At 48.3% G+C, this 21,674-nt stretch overlaps 1 protein-coding gene across 2 annotated transcripts in view; it reads right to left on the bottom strand.

The window, feature by feature from the left end:
* LOC123745539 (solute carrier family 15 member 4) overlaps positions 1-21,674 on the bottom strand; it is a 50,690-nt gene that overhangs the window by 20,438 nt on the left and 8,578 nt on the right. For both annotated transcript variants that reach the window (XM_045726459.2, XM_045726370.2), the window contains exons 4-7: positions 18,796-18,938; positions 15,581-15,702; positions 11,946-12,108; positions 8,789-8,951 (exon numbers count right to left, since the gene is read on the bottom strand). In XM_045726459.2, the coding sequence (XP_045582415.1) occupies positions 8,789-8,951; positions 11,946-12,108; positions 15,581-15,702; positions 18,796-18,938 (591 nt within the window). The remainder of the gene's footprint in view (positions 1-8,788; positions 8,952-11,945; positions 12,109-15,580; positions 15,703-18,795; positions 18,939-21,674) is intronic.

Genomic DNA, 21,674 nt, shown 5'->3' with positions numbered 1-21,674 from the left:
GCAACCGACGCAAGTCCCCCGGGGGTCGAACTCTGCGATCGCGAGAGAGGCGGAAGGGGGAACCCCGAAGGAACCAGAACAGCCGTCGAAGCCAAACCCGACCCGGCGGGTAGACCACCATCGCGAAGTTCAGGCTCCCGCACAGCCCCTCGAGCAACCGCCGGGTGACCCGAGGGCCCTCCAGAAACAGACGAAGGCGGGACCGCAGCCGCAGGAGAGACTCCGGAGGGAGAGACAAAGAGGCGGTTCGAGAGTCCCACACGAGACCCAGCCAAGTCCGAACCTGAGAGGGAACCAGATGGGACTTCCTCCAGTTCACCAAGAACCCGAACCCGGCGAGCTGGGAAAGAACCAAATCCCTGGCTAGCAAGCAAGCCGACTGGCTGGGAGCCCAAACCAGCCAGTCGTCGAGGTAGGCCAACACCCGAACACCTAGGAGACGCAAACGAGCCACCACAACCCGTGTAAGGCGTGTGAACACGCGAGGTGCCAGGTTCAACCCGAACGGGAGACAACGAAAGCGGTAACTCAGACGCCCCACTACAAAACCGAGCCAGTCCCTGAACCGCGGATGAATCGGGACATGCCAATAAGCGTCCCGGAGGTCCAGGGACACCATCCAAGCTCCCGGCTCCAAGAGGAGCCGAACCTGAGACAGCGTAGTCATCCGAAAGGAGGGGCAATGAACCCAGGGGTTCAGACGGGACAAGTCCAGAATGAACCGCAGGTCCGCGCAGTCCCGTTTCGGAACCGGAAACAGACGGGAAACCCATCAGAGGGACGACGTCGTTTCGACGACGCCCAAGCGTACCCACTCCAAGACGACTCGACAGAGCGCAGGGGAAGAAGCCTGCCCTGCCAGCCCCGACCCCCCAAAGGGGGGAGGGGCCACCCAACGCCACCGCAGGCCGCGAGACACGACCCGAAAGGCCCACGAATCGTGGGACCAGGCGCGGGCGAACAGCGCAAGCCGCCCCCCCATCGCCCCGTCAAGGGGGCAAACCGCGAAAGGGCCGGCGACCCTTACGAGACCCAGAACCCCGCACAGCGCGAACACCGCGCCGACCAGACGAGGGAGGGTCCGCAGGAGGAGCCAACCCCAAACCTGACACCAGAGGCCTACCACGACGAGAGGAACCCCGAGCCCTGGCACGACCTTTCCGGGAAGACCCACCCCGGGCCCCCCGGAAAACTAAAAAGTCCGACATCGGACGACAAGCCGCCGACGCAGCCTGAATAAACTGCGCCACGGCCGACTCCCCAAACAGGAGAGGACAAAAAGGTGAAGAACGCCTAAGAGCCAGAGCCCAAGCAGATTCCACGGAGGAACCCAGCACCGCCTGCCAACACGCGAGACGGGAAGCATAGAACAGGGAAACCGCATCCCGCAAAATTGGCGTGAACAGCTTCAACAAGGCAGCCGACGAACGTGCAGCCGAGGACAAGGTGCCGGACCCCGGGACGGACCCAAGCGTCCCCACATCCTCCACGAGCCAATCCGAAGACAGCTCCAGGAGGGAAAAGAACCGCAAGGCCGAACACAAAAGGCCCCGGGCGCGCAAGTCCTCCGCCACGAGCGCCGCCGAAAGGGAGGGAACCTGCACATGGAGCTGAATAACGCCCACATCGCGGGGAAGGGCAGGGGCAAACAAGCACTCATTCAGGTACTCAAGTTCACCCCCCAGGAAAACCTGAAGCACCGTGGAAGCTTCCCGCCACTCCAGCGTGCGGGAACGACAGAAGGAATGCCAGGAATCCAGACCAAACAAGGGGCAGTCTGCTAGCCAGGACGACTCCGGAACCTCGTAACGGAGCCAGAAAGGGAACGAAGTCCCAAACCTGAACGTGGACGGATCCATTTCCGTGGCATAAACCGGGTCACGCAGGAGGCAAGCTGCAAAGGCCGCTCGCACCACACCAGGTTGGATGCGATAAGCCGAAAACCTCCGGAAGGACGGAACCGACGTACCCGGGGGAACACGGAACCGAACCCGGGGAGGGGCCGACACCAAATCCAACTCGTACGCAGAGGGGGGAAAAGAAAACCCCACTCCTTGTAACAATAAGCCCCGCTCAGTGGGAAGAAAAACCCAGGCGGGGTCCAGCGGGGCCCAAGGCCCCCAAGTCAGCCCCTCCCCAGCCTCGAGGTCCGTCACCACAGGACCCGAGGCCGAGTCCTCTCCCCAAGCCCCGACCCCACAAGACAAGGACGGAGCAGCCGGAAAAGCTGGAGGAAGGGGGGCCCACTGGTCAGACCCTGAAGCTTCGGCCGGGAGACAAGACTCGAATGCCTCTGCCGCCCCCCCGGAAGGGGCAACCCCCGAAGCTGCCCGAGTCTCGAGATCAAGTAACCCCTGCTCCGACCCCGAAACCCTCAGACGCTTCGGGGCCGGAAGCAGGGGCGGGGGACCAGAACGAACAGAAGGGGAAGGACGAGGAGGTGTGGACTGAACCAGGATCGAAGCGACCCCCACCCCCAAGTCCGGGTCTCGAAAAGCAAAGCGGGGCAGCCCCGGGGCATCCGGGGAAGCAACCAACCGAGCGCGTTGCAACAGACGAAACCTAGACTGCAACGCACGTGCCGCCCGTACCCGAATAGAATCATCAGAGGATTGGGTAAATTGAGTCACAAGCAAGCAGCAACACTCACAGGACTCAGGGTCGAAAGTATCACCGACCCAACAGGCAGCGTGGCAGAGGCAAAAACAATGAGGGTCACCCTGAGACAAGGGGACCGAGCAACCCTCAAACTCGCACACAGCGAGTGGGGACTCCGGGGTCACATCCATCGGACCCACGCGCCCCCTAGGGGATTCCCAGGGTCCTGAGCGTTTACTTTAAGAGGACTCGCGCTCAGGTAGTCCCAGGCAGGGTGCTGCAAACCGGCGCCCAAAACTACCAAGCAAACTTCTAAAGCTGAACCCCAGGGACATGTACACTCACGGGGACCTAGCAGGGGGCGCCACCGAGGAGAACAGTGGAAGGGCAAAAACAAACTGAATAAAATGACAGAACCCCCCACCAGGCAAAAACAAAAAGAAAAACAAAACCCCGCAAGAGGACAGCGAACCCCAAGGAACAGAGCCGGCCGCGATGTCGGGAAATACAAGCTGAGCAGCACCCTGCGCCCCTACCAGTGCAAACTGCCTCTTACCTGCCAGTAACAAGGGAGAACAGAACACCCAAGAGCCCAACAGGCGGCCGAAAAACCGAAAGGTAAAACGGACCAGCAGAGGCAGACCCCGAGGAGCCTGTGGAAGGTGGCCCCAAGCCCCAAGGGCAGTACTTACAGGGCACCTAGGGAAGGCAGCCCTAGGCGCATGCAGCCCGAGTACTGAAGATAACTCCTGGCTCTCGCACCCACAAAACTAACACCACACGCAAAGCACAGTGCAGTAGCGACACCGGAGCCAGAGCACACGACCATCGCCTATAGCATCAGCCTCAAGAACTGAGGTGTGGGTAGCCGGCGCGGGGGGTCTGGGGCTCCCCCTTCCCCCTCCCGGGGAGGGGGGAGCTGCGCAGACAGCGGCGCGGCAGTGTGTGACGTCACACTAGTTTGCTTGTTTTCGGTTGGGGAGTTCTATCCACTAGTTCGGTTTTAGGTAGCAATTTTAACCAGAATAGGGGTTTGTTTTGGGGCGCTTACCTTTCTAGGTGCCTGTTCCGGTCGATGGCAGACATAGAATGCTTCCAACTACACGGGGGCTTCTATAGGCCATTGCTCCCCTTGCCTCTCTGAGGGGGCCCGGTTCTGGCCGTGGTCCCCGGTAGGCCTAAGAACTCCATACACATGACTGATGCCAAAGTCTGACATTAGCATATCAGCCTGGGATAGCTCCGGGGAGCCGACGGGGCTCCCCCCAGAAAACGCCCGTGAAAGCTTGCAGAACAGAGCAGAAGTGACATCCACCCCGAATGCAAGCTGCAGCGACTCTGCCAGCACCGCACAATACGAGGTGACAGTATTTAGCAGAAAATGACAGTCCTGAAACAACCAAGAGAGAGAAAGGACAAACAACCCGATCAGAAATTGAAAACAACCTACGTAGAGACAAAAAATGCCGAAAGAACCACCAGGAAACTTTCATACTGCCATTTAGACGAAACTCGCAGGAGGGACACCATCAAAAAAGCTACCTGATCACCATACAAGTGATGATATACCGTGTCAAAAAGACCAGATGCAAAGAGTAGAGGAGTAGATCGAACCAGCCACGTACTGGACCGGACCGATCTGCTGAAAGAGGCGGAGCCGCAGGAAGACCCTCGGGTTCGGACATCAAGCAAGAAGCTCCTGAAACCAGGGCTGGGCTGGCCACCAAGGAGCCAACAGGACTACTCTTCCCTGGTAAGTCTCCAAACGAGCCAGGATTCGAAGCAACAACCGGACCAGTGGGAAGAGATACAGGTAACTCCACCTTGACCAGTCCAGCCGAAAGGCATCGACCCCGACGGCTTCACAGTCTGGGAAGGGAGGCCGTTTGACACCCCTCGAACATGAACTGCCAGGAGAGCCAAACCCTGAGAACTCAGCAGATGAGTCACCCGAAGCAACCAGCCCCAAAGAACCAAGCACCGCATTGAACCCCCGCGGTTCAAGCAATGAACCACTGGAGAGCAGTCCGAATGGAGCCGGATCGTTGCTCCTCGAGCAACCCGAATTCTCTGAAGCGAATGCCACACCACCGCAAACTCCCACGCCGTGCTGTGAGCTTGACGGAAAGACGAACCCCACCGATCCAGGCCAGCCTGGTGAGCACTTGTTACAAAACCCCAGCCGAGAGACGAGACATCCGTGAACACATCGAGCGAGGGCTCAGGGAGGCGCTACAGCACAGAACCCCGAAAAACCCACAGAGGAAGCCGGCAACGCAGCAGCTGATGCAAGGCTCCTTGGATCTGAACCCATCAATCGCGAGAGCGGTGGAAGGGACGACCCCAAAGAAACCAGAACATCCGCCAAAGCCAGATCCAACCCGATGGGCAGACCAGCACATCGAAGTTCAGGCTCCACACAGCTGCTCGAACAACCGATGTGTGACCCGGGTGCCCTCCAAAAACAGCCGGAGGCGGGAACAGCCGCAGCCGTAACAGCGTCGCAAGAGGGAGAGACAAGGAAGCGGTCCGAGAGTCCCACACAAGACCCAGCGAAGTCCGAACCTGAGAGGGAACCAAATGGGACTTCCTCCAGTTCACCAAGAATCCGAACCTGGCGAGCTGGGAAAGAACCAAATCCCTGGTGAGCAGACATGCAGACCAGCTGGAAGCCCAGACCGGCCAGTCGTCGAGGTAAGCTAGAACCCGAACCCCTAACAGACGCAAACAGATCACAGTGATCCGGGTAAGGTGTGTGAAAATGTGGGGTGCTAGATTCAAGCCGAATGGAAGGCAATGAAAGAGGTAAGCGTGCTGCCCCATAACAAACCCAAGCGAGTCCGTGAACCCCAGATGAATCGGGAGTGCCAATACGCGTTTCGAAGGTCCAGGGACATCATCCAAGTGCTCGGCTTCAAAAGCAGTCAGACCTGGGACAGAGTAATCATCTGAAATAATCATCCGAAAGGAGGGGCAAAAGACCCCAGGAGTTCAGATGGGACAAGTCCAGAATGAACCTCAGGTCCACACAGTCACGTTTCGGGACTGGGAACAGACGGGAAACCCACCTGAGGGACGTGGTCATTTCGACCATGCGTACCCACTCTAGGATGATCTAACAGAGCACAGGGAAAAAAGCCTGCCCCACCAGCCATGAACCCCCCCTGAAGGAGGAGGAGCCACCCAACATCACTGCAGGCCGGAGAAAATAACCCGAAAAGCCCACAAATCGTGGGACTAGGTGTAAGCAAAGGGCACGATCCTCTCCCGCCCCATCAACAGGGCAAACCGCGAAAAGACCGATGACCCTTACGAGAGCTCGACCGACTGTCAGAGCGAGCACTACGCCAACCAGACGTCGACGGCTCTGCAGGAGGGGCCGGCTCTTAATCTGGCACCACTGGCTTACAATGACGAAGGAACCCTGAGCCTTGGCATGAACCCCAAGGCCTCCCAAGAGAATCAACAAGTCTGACTTAGGCCAGCAACTAGACGAAGCCACCTGCAGAAAATGCACCACAGCTGACTCTGCAAACACCAACGGACAAAAGGAGATGAGCCAGGGCCCAAGCAGATTCCAAAGAGTGGTTGAGCACCATCCTGTCAGAAGTGGAGTGAACAGACACACCACTTCCTTCAGAATCGGCACAAACAATTTCAACAAGGCAGCCGACGCCCGAGCTGCTGAGGCAAGCGCACCGGCTTGCCAGGTGAAGCTGCACCTGGCCCAAATCGCGAGGAAGGACTGGGAGGGGGGGGGGGGCAAACAAGCATGCATTGAGGTGAGCTCCAAGTTGCCCCTCAGGTAAACCTGATTGACTGTAGTCAACTCCTGCCATTCAAGCATACAGGTCCGACAGAACGCATGCCACGGCCCCCAACGAAAAGAAAGGGCAGTCTGCCACCCAGGAAGACTCCGGCACCTCGTAACACACCCAGTAAGGAAAAGTGGAGCCAAACTCAAAAGTAGAAGGATCCATTATCGAGGCATAATCCTAATCTCGCAGAACGTAAGATGCATGGGCCTCCTGCACATCCCCTGGTAGGATGCGGGAAGCCGAAAACCTCCGAAAGGAGGGAACCGAGGAACCCAAGGGAACCCGGAACTGAACCCGGGGAGGAGTCAAACTCATATCAACTTGAACAAGGAGGGGGGATAGGAAAACCCCCCCTCCCCTTGTAACATGAAGCCCCATGCCGAGGGTACCAACACCTAAGCAGGTTCAAATGGGGCCCAAGCCACCCAAGTCAACTCCTCCCCAGCCCCGGGATCCTCCACAGCAGGACTCTGGGCTGAGCCATCCTCCAAACCCTCTGCCTCTGGAGAAAAGGCAGAGTCCTTCATAAAAAGCAAGGAGGAAGGGGGCTCGCTGGCCTGACCCCAAAGCCCCAGCAGGAGGAACAGGCTTGAATGACTCTGCCGCCGATCCAGAAGGGGCAGTCCCCGAGGCTGCACGAGTCTCACCACGAGGAAAACCCTGTCCAGACTACGAAACCCTCAGATGTTTGGGAGCCGGATGCAGGAGGAAGGGGAAAGCAGGATGAATCACAGCAGGGGAAGGACAAGAGGGCGTGGATGAAACCAAAGTGGAGGCGACTAACATCCCCAAGTCTGGGTCCCTATAACCAAAGTGAGGAAGCCGTGGGGCATCCGGAAAGGCAACCAACCTAGCGCATTGCAGCAACATAAACGGTGCATTCAATGCTGAAGCTATCTGCACCCGAATATCAATATCAGTGGACTGGGTGAATTGGAGTACAAACAAGGAACACCACTTGCCAGACTACGGGTTAAAGTTTTCATTGACCCAACAATTAGCATCACAGAGGCAAAGACGGCAAGTGTCACCCTGAGACAAGGGGACAGAGCAACCTTCAAACTTGCACAAAATAAGACAGAACTCAGAGGATGCATCCATTGAACCAATGAGCCCCAATGGGGGTTTCCAGGGTCCTTAGGCTGACTGCTAAGGGAAGCCCAGGCAAGGTACTGCTAACTGGTTATCCCAGAACACTCACACACACACAAACAAAATGCTGAACCCCTGCGACCTGTGCAAGCACGGGGACCTAGCGGAGGGCCATCAAAATCACACAAGTGGTCCTACAGGCACACCAGGTAGACCCCCCATCAGGTAAAACAAAATAAAACAAAACAAACACTCCGTTAAAGCACAACGTCTCCAGGAGGAACAGAACCACTGCTATGCGTATTATAAGACAGCTGCATAGTACCTTGCGCCCCTGCCAGTAAAAATACTACCCCCTACCCCCTACCCTAGGCCAGACAGGGGTAAGAAAAAACCCAACTGACCCCAAGGGTGGGCAATCAATAAGCAGCAAAAGAACTTGCGGAGGTAGTCCCCGAACAGTTTGTGGAAGGTAACCCCAAACTGCAAGGGCAGTACTTACAGGGCACCTAGGAAAGGAACCCTAGGCACATGCAGCCTCAGTACTTCTGGAATAACACCTGGCTCGCACACCACCACAAGGCACAGCACTGCTTGAAGATTGCTGCCAGAGTCGATCGACCACCACCCAACACAACAGCCTCAGAACTGGGGTTGGGTTGACGGTGTGGGATGTTTGGAACCCCCCCCTTCCCTAGGTTGGGGAAGATGCGCAGACAGCAGCGCGGTGGCTGTGGTGATATCATGGTTGTTTGCTAGTTTTGTGATTGGGGAGTTCTGCTTGCTTGTTTGGCTTGCAATGTTTAACCATCTGTATTTTGTTTTGGGATTCCTACCTTTCTGGGTGCCTGACCTGGTAGATAGCAGACACAGACTGCTTCCAACTACAAGGTGTGTCTATAGGTCATTGCTCCTTGTGCCTCTCTGAGGGGGGCCAGGTTCTGGCTCGTGGACCCCGGTAGGCCTAGAACTCCATCAATTGACTGTTGCCACAGTCTAATATACACACATCAGCCCGGTATAGCTCCGGGGAGCCGGTGGGTAGGGTTCTCCACAGATAAGGAAGGTACAGTATGAAAATTTTCATAAAGCTACTATTTATAAAAATACTGTACAGGTAAATATTTGCCAAGGAGAAATCTATAAAATCTGCACAACTTAATAAAGATATCCCCTAGAATTGTGATTATGTAAGAATGAAATATCTAATACAGTATTAATACATTTTCATAAAGTACAAGAAATATATACAAGTTTGCATTGCAAAACAGTGACAATACCTAGTGTTGGGATTGGGGCTGTTATATCTCCAATGCCGAATTTGAGCACATAAAGATTCCCAAAGGATCTTAAGGATGTTGCCCAACACACTACCTTCTGGTGGCACGATGTGGTAACACGGCAAAACAATGATGAACAATATCAGGGCCAAAAGCAAGCAACCTGTTGGTAAACAAAAAATATTATGCATTAAATGATAAATAATTTAAATTATCATCCAGTTTTCACACCTATAAAATAGCAAAATTTATCAACTAAAGGCCTCTTATTAGGAAAACATGAATCTTTACCCAAAAAAACAGCCCATGAAATAGAAGCCAGGTACAGAGTTGTATAGACATATCATATATTAAGGCCATGTACTGGCTAGTCTTGGTTTTCATCATGACACATACTACATTCATGTTTCTGGTATCTGCTCTATATTGAAGACAAATGTGTGAATTTACACTGTTTAAGGCTGTTCGTCTAAATTTTTATTTTATATATCAAGGAAAATAAAAATAGTAAAATACAGTATGTAAAACCAGCACTGAATGTAATGAAATGTCAATTTCTGGGTGAGCCCTGGTGGCTCCCTGAACCAACTATCTCCAATGTAGGTGCCATCTGCTAAGTGCCATCAGTCATTGTTACATGGCATACCAGGAACCAAGAGGCAGAACCTGGCTCCCCCTCATGGAGGCAGAGAGAGCCATAGCATTAATATACAGTACTAAGTTATTAATTTATGCCACTACCGAGGAAGGCACCCCAGGAAGTCAGAGAGTCAAAGCAAGTCACTGCTGGCCGTAAATGAGACATCAAGGCTCGATAATGGCCACAGAACTTTTCAATGTAGACATGAGTAGTAGCGGTTGACTCTTGTGGCTCCCTCACCCTCGTGGCACTAACATGCTCACTCTCACCATTGGTTGTTTCTATATCCTCAGGCTGTGTATAATCCTCATTTATATCTGAGTTGTCAATATCAGATTAGTCAACGTCTTTGAACAATTCATTGGCAATTTCGTCTTCGGTCAAAGATTGCGCGGCGCTGTGCGCTGAGCGAGGTCGGACGCTGGGTCGTGAAGCACTTGCCATGGTGTCTGGCCAGTAACTAAGGCCTGGGAAACAAAAGACGCCTGCACAAGATTTTTTTCAAGACGGTGTCTGTTTACAATCGCCCCTGGCTATGATATGGGTGACCCTTTTACACCGCGGGACATTTGAATCACACCTGGCACCCTATGGCGTATATATATGCCATGCGCATGGTGGGACATGTTACTCATGGCATATATATACGCCATGCACAGTTTAAGGGTTAAGGTCAAGAGAGAGATCATCCAAATGCATGGCTTGAGAATAAGATGGGCCTGGGACAAAGTAGTCATCTGAAAGGAGGGGCAAGGAATCAACCGGATCAGACGGGACAAATCCCAACAGGTAACATAACGAAGGCAAAAACCGGTGAATGTCACCCCTGAGACAAGGAAACAGAGCAACCTTTCGAACTCCCACACTGCAAGATGGGACCCAGAGGCCTTATCCATCAGACCAATGAGCCTCAATGGGGTTTTCCAGGGCCCTTAGGGTGACTGCTAAGGGAAGCCTAGGCAAGGTACTGCTAACCAGTTGGCCCAATTTACCAAAAGAACAATTAAAGCTAAATCCCAGCAACATGTACAATCACGTGGACATGGGCCTGACAGCTGAGTGGACAGCGCTTCGGATTCGAAGTCCTGAGGTTGCGGGTTCGATCCCTGGTGGAAGCAGAAACAAATTGACAGAATTTCTTTCACCCTGATGCCCCTGTTATCTAGCAGTAAATAGGTACCTGGGAGTTAGACAGCTGCTACGAGCTGCTTCTTGGGGGATGTGTAACAAAATGGATGTCAGATCGAGGGCCAGGCCGCGGGGACACTAAGCCCCGAAATCGTCTCAAGAAAACCTCAAGATATAGCGGGGGACCACCAAAATAACAGGGGGGGGGGGGCAGACCCCCACCAGGCAACATACAAAAACAAAAGAAAAACCCAGCAAAATTACATCATCTCCGAGAGGAATAGAACTGGCCGCTGTGATAATAGATGACAAGCTACACAGTTCCTTGTGCCCCCTACCAGCGACGATACTACCTCCTAATCAAAATCAAACAGTGGTCATGAAAACCCCAGCTGACCCCAAGGGTGGGCAATCACCAAGCAGCAAAAGATCTCTATGAAGGTAGGTCCCAAACGTCTTGTGGAAGGCAACCCCAAGCCGCAAGGGCAGTACTTACAGGGCTCCTAGGCAAGATGGCCCAAGGCACATGCAGCCCCAGTACTCTGTGAATTACTCCTGGTTCGCACACCCACACACAGCAGAACAACACTGCAAAGGCACAGTACTGCACAGACACAAAAGCCAGAGTTGAACGACCGCCACTCAACACATCAGCCTCAGAACTGGGGTTGGATGGCTGGTGCAGGGGTCTGGGGACACCCCCTTCCCCTTTCTGGGAAGGAGGGAGCTGTGCAGACAGCGGAGCAGCGGCGGTTGTGATGTCATGCTTGTTTGCTTGTTATCCGATTGGGGAGTTGTGCTTAGTAGTTCGGCTGTTGGTAGCCATTTTGAACCAGGTGAAGTTTGTTTTGGGACGCCTACCTTTCTGGGTGCTTAACCTGGTCAATGGCAGACTATGGAATGCTTCCATCCACATGGAGGTTTCTATAGGCCATTGCTCCTCGTGCCTCTCTGAGGGGGCCAGGTTCTGGCTCATGGTCCCTGGTAGGCAAGAACTCCAACTGAATTGACTGATGTCACGGTCTAATACGTACATATTAGCCCAGTGGCATTCCGGGGAGCCAGAGGGGCTCTCCACAGAAAACACGATTTAGTGATCTAGGTCATCATTATGTGATAACATTTATAGTATGAACAAGTATGAAGCTGGAAATATCCACAGTTTTCCATGTCCAACATTTATTTCAAATTGTCACTCTTCGGCATAAAATTTATTAATTATATTTCTAGTTAGAGGTACAGTATTTATTTGATTGTGCCTATTTATTTATTAAATTGATAGTCCTAAAATACTGTACCAATATAAACCAATTTATTGATATAACAAAACATCCGTAAAATAAAAAATTTAATCCTCCAAGTGAAAGCAAGTGAAAAATTCAATGGTACCTGAAGATATAAGGTATCCACAAAAGAAGCCATTGGTGCAAATTCCTGGATTGTCTTGTTCTATGTAGGTAAGGACCCCAACACCAAAAAGGCTGCCAAGGTTGATGCACCAATAGAACCAGTTGAAAAATGACCGAGTTCTCCGTGGATTCGCAGTATTGAGCTGAAAAGGAATAAACAAAATGCACATTAAATTGTAACAAGAGTGTTCACAAACCTTTCAACTGTGCATGTCAATCAGGATTGGTTTCTGGTGAAGTGTAAGATTTATAACTACCACAAGTACACAGGCTAACATCGGCTTCCTCGGGCCTCCAGTAAACAGACGCTATCCTGGATAAAAAAAAAAAAAAAAAAATTGTGGGCAAAACAAAACCCGAGGCGAGAGACGTGGTGCCTGCGAACATATTGAGCGAGGGCTCCAGGAGGCGCCAAGGCACCAAACCACGAAAAACCCGAAGAGGAAGCCGGCGACGGAGCAGCCGACACAAGGCCCACTGGGGAAGAACCCAGCGGTCACGAGCAGGTGGCACGCTCGGTTAGGCAGGGCCCCCCTTTCCCCTGCTGGGGAGAGGGGGTCACAGACCAGTGCTCCCTTCGCTATTCTGAGGGAACCAGGTTCTGGCGCGTGGTTCCCAGTAGGCATACGAATTCCATATGACTGATGCCCTGGACTAATACAGTTAATATCAGTTCAATAGCACCAGGGAGCCAACGGCGCTCCCAACAGAAATATAATTTAAAACAGGAACTAAATCTTACCTTGTTGTAGTTTATCTTCTTGTTTGATATTATAGATTAAGAAATTTGTAGTTCTTGAAAATTTACGTGACCTAATCTCCAGTCATGCAGGTTTCTGTCCTGATTCGCTCTGATATGGCGAAGATTTGCCAGAAAATTATCCTGATGCGACTTTGTCCAAATAACTCACATATTTGGTTCAGTGGCCTTCAGATAAGTGAACTCATACAGAAACTCAAATTTCGATCAGTTAGATGAGGCAGTTGTGGCACATCTTTATGAGGAGTGAGTGAAAGCCTCTAGAGTACGCAACATAGTACTCTAGAGTGTCGCAGCACTCTCACACACTCTCACTTCGGGCCTTACTTTTCCTCCCTCGGTGCCACTGTCCACCTAGGGGGAAGCACTTTAGTTGCACCCAGGGTTAGGGTTCCCTGAACCCAGTCTTGCCCCGGTGTCAAGTAAAGTAAGCTGATACCTGCTTGATGGGGTTCTGGGAATTCTTCTACTCCTCAAGCCCGGCCCGAGGCCAGGCTTGACTCGTCAGAGCTTGATCCACTAGACTGTTGCTTGGAGTGGCCTGCAGGCCCACATATCCACCACAGCCTGGTTGGTCCAGCACTCCTTGGAGAAAATTAGATCATTTTCTCTTGAAAATGTCCACTGTTATTCTGGCAATATTTCTTATACCTGTACAGTGACACCTCGGCTTACAAATGCCCCTATTTACGAACTTTTTGGATTCTGAGCCTAATTTCTTCGGAAAATCCGAATCAGATTACAAGCTTTGCCTCAGGAAACGAAGTTTGTTGATACACGTATGGCCGACCTAGCACGTGGTGGCATGGTGATTGCGCCTCAGTTTACCAGTGCCTCCTGCTTAGTGATGATCGTGCCTGAATTCTTTGTAAAGAATTACACTTTTTTTTTTTTTTTTTGGGTATTTGAACATAAAAGTTGTTATTATATATCTTGCCATGGATCCCAAGAAAGCCAGTGGTAAGGTTCAAGCCAAGAAAACACATGTGAGAATGACCATAGAGGAAAACCAAGAGATCATTCGTAAATATGAAAATGGTACACGGGTTGTTGAACTAGCTAGGCAATACAACAAATCTATGTCAATGATATGCACTGTACTTGTTAAGAAAAAGGACATTATGAGTGCTAAAGTGGCAAAAGGCGCATCAACAATCACAAAACAAAGAACACAAACACTTGAGGATGTTGAAAAGTTGTTATTAATTTGAATACACAACAAGGAGTTAGCAGGTGATAGCATTTCAGAGGCCATCATTTGTGCGAAAGCAAGGCAATTGCACGAAGATCTTTTAATGAAAACCCCTGGAACGAGTGCTGCAGATACGAAAGTTTTTAAGGCAAGCCGGGGATGGTATGAGAAATTTAGAAAAAGTGGTATTCATAGTGTTGTGAAGCACGGAGAGGCCGCCAGCTCAGACAAACCAGCGGCTGAAAGATTTATTGACAAATTTAAAGATTTTGTAGAGAGTGAGGGATACCTACCACAACAGGTGTTTAATTGTGATGAGGCAGGACCATTCTGGAAAAGACTGCCTTAGAGGACATACATTACCTAGGAGGAGAAGTCATTGCCCAGACACAAGCCTATGAAAGATAGATTTACTCTTGAGCTGTGTGGTAATGCAAGTGGCGATTTGACAATTAAACCCTTGCTTGTGGATGATTCTGAAAATCCAAGGGTTTTCAAAAAATATAATGTGCAGAAAAGCCACATGTGTGTGATGTGGAGGGCTAATGGTAAGGCATGAGTAACAAGGCAATTTTTTACAGAGTGGGTGAATGAGGTGGTTTGTCCTGCCATAAAAAATATCTGCAGGAGAAAAGTTTGCCACTGAAAGCTGTGCTTCTCCTTGACAATGCTCCTGCTCATCCTCCAGGCTTGGAAGATGCATTGTTGGACAAATTTAATTTTGTTACAATAAAGTTCCTTCCTCCTAACACCACTCCTCTAACTCAGCCTATGGACCAGAAAATCATATCCAATTTTAAAAAACTTTATGAAAGGGCACTTTTCCGGAAATGTTTCGAAGTGATTGATGCCACAAACCTCACCCTCAAAGCGTTCTGGAAAAACCATTTTAACATTCGTAGTGCTTTAAAACTCATTGACAAAGCCTGGCAAGGAGTGACTCAAAGAATCCTCATCTCTGGCTGGAGAAAATTGTGGCCTGATTGTGTTTCAGAACTAGACTTTGAGGAGTTTGAGCCTGTTACTCTGGGCCAGAAATTGGGCTTGGAGTTGGATGGTGCTGATGTGGAGGAGTTGGTGCAACCGCGTCCAACAGCCTGGTTGATCAGTCCAGCAACCGGGAGGCCTGGTCGATGACTGGGCCACGGGGACGCTAAGCCCCGGAAGCACCTCAAGGTAACCTCAAGGTATGTATGCCGTATATGTTCTTTGCATTCCCTCCATTTCAGCAATCTCTCCCGATTTGAAGGGGAAAGTGAGTACTGAGCAGTATTCAAGATGGAACAGCACAAGTGATTTGAATAGTACAACCATTGTGATGGGATCCCTGGATTTGAAAGTTCTCATAATCCATCCTATCCTTTTTCTGGCCGACGCAATATTTGCTTGGTTATGCTCCCTAAACGTTAGGTCATCGGACATCATTATTCCCAAATCCTTGACATGCTGCTTTCCTACTATGGGCAGATTTGATTGTGTTTTGTACCATGTATTATATTTAAGGTCCTCATTTTTACCATATTTGAGTACCTGGAATTTATCACTGTTAAACATCATGTTATTTTCTGTTGCCCAGTTAAAAACTTGATTGGTCTACAAGTGGTCCACTGTAATGTAATAACATTAATGATCACATTAATATGAAATAAGCCTTTTAACGTACCTGTTCAGCACCGAAAGGTGCGATGTTGCTCTTGACAATGCCAACACCTAAACCCACAATTGTCACGGATATGTAAACAGCAACCTTGCAAGGTGCATTAGGAGCACCATTTGGATCATAACCTGAGGAATTTATTAAAATTATTATGGTGAAAGAAATTATCAGTTATTATATAATACACCAAGAGGTATTACAGTATAAATTTACCAGTCCATCCTAAAATGATAAAACTTATAGCAACTACTTGGTCCAACTTATGAATGTGTAATGTTGGACCCCTAAATAGTTTAAACTTTGTATTATTGAATTAGGCCAAATATCATTCTAGAAAATTGGAAATGCAACTAAAGAACCCAAACCTAACCAAGAAATCCTAGGATTCATACATGCTATCTTAGGCCTACCTATCTTAGACTTAATAGTGTAAATATGTGCTAGGAATGTTTAAGATTGGTTTTAACTATTTTCCTCGGACTCAATAAAATGAATACAGTAATACAATATGTAAATTTTGGAGACCCAAACAGATTGGTATACGAGACCAAATAGTTGCTATAGGTAGTGTACCATCATTTTAGGAGAGTGAACTAAAATAAAGTGTGTATGCTGCTAATATGATGAGAAAAGTTTATTTAAACTGGTCTGTGAACAAGAACCTATATTTTGGGTGAGGTCTACATCCACAGAGCTCGAAAATGGGAGATAGCATTGCAACGGTTGCAGAATTGTGCATGTTAAGCTATTGCTCCTCTGCCACTCATGTTTTTTATTTATAATGAAAAATAATTGTTAACAACATTTGGAAGGAACCTATTTTATGAATTGATGCAATATGTACGGAACTGAGTAATTAACCAAACTATACCAGTGGCTAAAGATAAAGCATGCATTAAGAGATTGGATACCAAATCTATAGTTCTTAGCCAGGTGGTTATATTGTTATTTTTAAATGAATTTTATGAGTAAGCACATGGACAGTGTATTATAATCTACTAGTATATTATACCCATATTATTTTATAGCACTTATGCAAAACATTCCTAAAATAGCATACTTGGTACCTGCAGGAGCAAAATTGATATGGCTGAGAACTGGACCCTGGTTGAGAGGCAGAATCAGGCACCCTAATATTCAGTGGCATGTATTGGGGAACCACTATACATTAAGTTCTTGCTTGGCAAAACACCGTGGTACATCACTGAGATGGAGCTTTGCCTTCAAATTAATTGTGGCATTTGGTGGTTGAGAACTAGCTCTTAGGCTTTCGTGGTGGGGGTTCTTGGTCACATTTGGATTTTACCCTCCATATTGCACCTACCTAGTTATCTGCCATTGTGTCAGTCTATGCAACATTTGCACACAAACACTAGAGGATAAATGACAGGCAACACTGACAGATCCACAGTATGATACTCTAACCATTAATACTTTCGCTGGCCTGGCAAGTGACCCACTGCGCACCTCTAGGTAAACCAAGCGGAGTGCGTGAACAAACCACAAATGTTTATACTCTTTTTAGCTTTGTCACCTCAATTTTCATGCTACATTGTTCAATTTGGCATCAAATTGTTCACAATAGGATGCTTTAAAGGAATATGAACATATAAGAACATATAAGTATCACTTTCCTATACTTTAGACCTGCTGCACACTGCAAGGTAGGCCGAGGGCTCACCATCACACAAAATTGTTTATACTCTTTTTCAGCTTTTTGGCCTCAATTTTCGTGCTACACCTTTCAATTTGGTATCAAATAGTTCGCAATAGAATATTGTAAAGGGATATTTGCATATAAGAACATATGTATCTCTTTCCTGTACTTTAGACCCACTGCGCACCGCAAGCTAGTCCGAGTGTTGCCCAAGAGCTCACCACTCCAATGTATATTCTCTTTTCAACTTTCTCACCTCAATTTTCATGCTACGTCGTTCAATTTGGTATAAAATTGTTCGCAATAGAATGTTGTAAAAGGATATTTGCATACAAGACCATATAAGTCTCACTCTTCTATTCTTTCGATGAAAATTCAATAATGTTTCCCTCATACGTGTTTCTTTCAATGCTTTTGTCATGGATTGGCTCTGTTCTTGATCAGTATCCATATGGAAGTCAATTTGCAGTGTTTATAAAGCTGGTATTAGAGGTATTACCCGAGATAAAATAACCAGAATGAGGAAACTTTTCGACTCAAGGGGGAGGCTGCGGCTACATATCAAGAATGAGGTAACGAGAACAATGAGCTTCCAGCACAGGTGGGTGCCCACACGGATCAGGATGCCAAGTGGGGTATAAAGAGAATGGGCAGAAACTAGCACACATTTTAAAACAAGTCCCATAGTATTCGGACAATAAATGGAATTTCTACAAAGTTGTAAATTATTTACGTCTATTTGCGTCATTAGGCATACTCCGTATTTTGGCTTTATGCCACAATATCGAGCAGCGAAAGTGTTAATAAAAGGCCATCAATGGGTCATAACACACATGCAAGGCAATGGAAAGATTAAAGCAAGGCTACAAGCACCAGCTTAGTAGATTGTAACAAAAACCTAGCAAATGTTATGTATCCACGCCTTGTATTTATTATTCATATATACAGAAAAAGCCTGTAAGCATGGTGGAAGTGCTGCAATGTTCACATCAGTTGATGACGTTGCCATCTTTTCAGGTACAGCTATTACAGAAAATTTATTTACTTTTATTTATTTATTTATTTATATATACAAGAGTTGATACATTCTTGTACAGCCAATAGTATAGGTAGCGTTACGGGCAAGTCCTTAATCCTATGTTCCCTGGAATATGACCCCTGCAAAAAATTGTTTAACAGCCAGGTACCCATTTCATTGTTGAGTTAAACAGAGACTACAGTTAAGAATTTGCGCCCAGTAAATCCTCTCCTGGCCAGGATATGAACCCCAGGACAAAGTGCTCGCAAAAACACCAGGCGAACGACTTAACCACTACACCACGGGGACTGTAGTAGTTAAGTGCACCCGATAAAACACAATATATATGGAATGAGATTAAAGATTAAAAAATAAAATGGTGCAATTAACTTGAAGAGGACCAAACAAAGGGAACTAGGCATCTATGTTTACAAAATACAGTAGATACAATATATACAAAGATACAAAGAAAATGTATTGTACAGTATGTAGTACGTACTAATATAATTACTTAACAATAACAATTAAGATTACAAGTATACATACCCATACTATCATTATTTGCTTCACATATGGTCCGTGGCAGCCGGTCAATTGCCATTAGGGTCAGAAGGATATAACCACTTATGTATAATAAAAATCCCACCACCATAGTCTTAAAGCGTCCAAGCCATGCATCCGATATATATCTGAAAAAGTTTCACGCCATTTAAAGTACACCATAATATCGATTATTACACAAAATAAAACCTGAAATTACATATAAAAACCAGCGCTGTAAAGACATGCCAGTTTCTGGTGAGCCCCGGAGGCTCCCGAAGCTATCTATGCTGATACAGTACAACCTCAATTCAGCACACCCCAATTCACTGCATCTACGGCTAAGTCGCACACTTTTCAGGTCGGATTTACTCACCCATTTCAACAAACAATGCTTCGCTGAAATGGGGGATGTGCGGATTTGCTTACGATGTTGGGACAGAGTTCACAGACAGGTGGAAAACTTCCTCATTCTATCACAGGTTACAATTAATAATTCCTTCATATGACAAGTTGGATCACACAAGTGGACCACACAACAAGTGAACCATATGAACCAAACACCAGCCAGAATGGTCCACACAAGTGAATGACTGTTTCCATGATTTTTGTTCACCGATTTGTGGCACATGTATTTTTGCAGATTAATTTCAAGGCTGAAGTGTGAATAGCTAGCTAATGTGTTGAAATTTTAGAATCTGAATCCTCCTTAGGAATCTGAGGTTTGCATCCATGTGGATGCAAACCTCCTGCACCTTACTGTGCACCCAACATTGTGTTGGGAGCACAGTAAGGCCAACACCCCTGGATGGGCTGGTGAATGTTGGTTATAAAGCCCCAGCCCAAAGCAGACACACCTGTAAAAACAATGAGCAATGACAGAGGAAATCGTCAAAGAACTGAACCCCGAAAAGACCAAAGAGAAAGCCGGCAAAGCAGCAATCAACAAAGGGTGATCAAGGCCCGAACCCATTGGTTGTGGTGGCATCAAAAGGGAGCAGAACCTGAGAAACTAGAATAGCCCCCAAAGCCTCATCCTGCTTACACGAAAAACCATGCAAGCAAAGTTCAGGCTCCTGCACACTAGCTCGAGTAAATGCTAAGTAACAGAGCTATTTTAACACACCAACAGGTGGTGGTGTTGCAGCTGGAGCAAAGCCATCGGAGAGAAGGGAGAGTAACACCGACTGAGAGTCCCACATGAGGCCCAGCCAAATCCAAACCTGGGATGGAGCCAACTGGTACTTCCGCCAGTTCACCAGGAACCCGAACCCAGTGAGATGGGAAAGAACCCCCTCCATCCATCTCTGGCTAGCAGATATGTGGACTGACTGGGAGCCCACACCAGCCAGTCATCAAGGTAGGCCAGAACACAAACTCCCAACTAACAAGTCCCCACAGCCCAAGCCAATCTGGTTAAAACACAGAGTCAGATCCAAGTAGAAGGGAAAACCCTGAAGAGGTAAGCTTGACTCCCTACAACAAAGCCTAATCAATCCTTGAACCTTAGATGCATGATGATGTGCCAATAAGTGTCCTAGAGGTCTGAAGAAAATCTTCCACAACCTAGTCTCCAATATCAATAGAACCTGGGCCAGAATGGTCTTGTGGAAAGTGTGACAGGGAATGAACTTATTCAAGGAATGAATCTGTTCAACCTCAAAAGATTGAAGATGAAGCGGGGCTCCACCGAGTCCAATTTCAGAACTGGGAAGAGGCGAAACATCCAGCGAAGAGACGTGGTTGTTTTGACTAGGCTGGAAGCTAACCACTCCACAATGACTCGATGGAGGCATGGGGAAAAAGCCTGTCCTGAAAGCCCTGAACCCCTCCCCTGGAGGTGGGAGTCCTGAGAAAGAAAAAGTGAGCTGTGTGTACCTGTGGGAGTTTTGAATCTTATGATATGCTAACAAACTTCTTATTTAGGGAGGTGAACCCCTTTTCCATGATATCATGGCAAGTGCAATACAATGGTTAAGCAACTTGTTCACACTGTAAAGACAGCGATAAATACGAGTCAGAAAATCCAGACGAGAAAATTGTAGATGGCCAAACCAGTGAAGTACGTCATTAGGCCAATCCCATTGAAAGAGGTGAAACCACAGAAAAATGTTCTGGTTCAGACAAGGAGCAAGCAGTGCTTGAAACCTAGAATGAGCCAGCGACCAAGAAGCCAGAAGGATCACCCTCCCGTGGACAAACTCCAATCTGGCTAGGACAAGGAGCAGCAGCAAAATTAGGGAAAAGAAGTACAGAAACTGCCCCCCCCCCCCTCAACCTGTCCAGCTGAAAGGCATCTACTTCAAGAGCCTTGCAATTGGGGACAGGCACCAAAAATAAAGGAAGGCACTGAAACCCCACCAACGTGAAGAGGTCCATGTCTGGGGAACTAAACATCTCATAAAGTGACAGGAAAGAGCCGAACCATCTGCAAGGACATTGGACACTTCCTGGATATGAATGGCATGGAGAACCAACCCTGAGAACCCAGCAGAAGAGCCTGAAACATCATGCATGTTAGTGACTTTGCAAAAATGTAAGAACACCAATGTTATGCACTCTCACAACCAAATGTACCTTCTTGTATACTTTATAAATAAATAAATTAAGAATTAAATAAAGAGAACTAAACAAAGTGTCCAGCTTCAAAGAAGCAGTTACTGAAGCAAACCCCACGGTTGAGACAAGGAACCACAGGGAAAACAGTCCGAATGGAGCCAGAGCATGGAGCCCGGAGGAATCCAAACTCTCCTCAGCACATGCTACTTGGCCACAAACTCCAAACTGTACTGTGACCCCGATGAAGGAGAGGAGACTGGTCTAACCCAGAGCCGAGGCATCCGTGAATATGTCAAGCAAGGGTGGAGGAAGAGGCTAAAGAACTC

Source organism: Procambarus clarkii, chromosome 1, assembly GCF_040958095.1.
Source record: "Procambarus clarkii isolate CNS0578487 chromosome 1, FALCON_Pclarkii_2.0, whole genome shotgun sequence".
Classification (NCBI taxonomy): domain Eukaryota; kingdom Metazoa; phylum Arthropoda; class Malacostraca; order Decapoda; family Cambaridae; genus Procambarus; species Procambarus clarkii.
The sequence above is the reverse complement of the archived record's forward strand: the minus strand, read 5'-3'. Positions and strand labels throughout refer to the sequence as shown.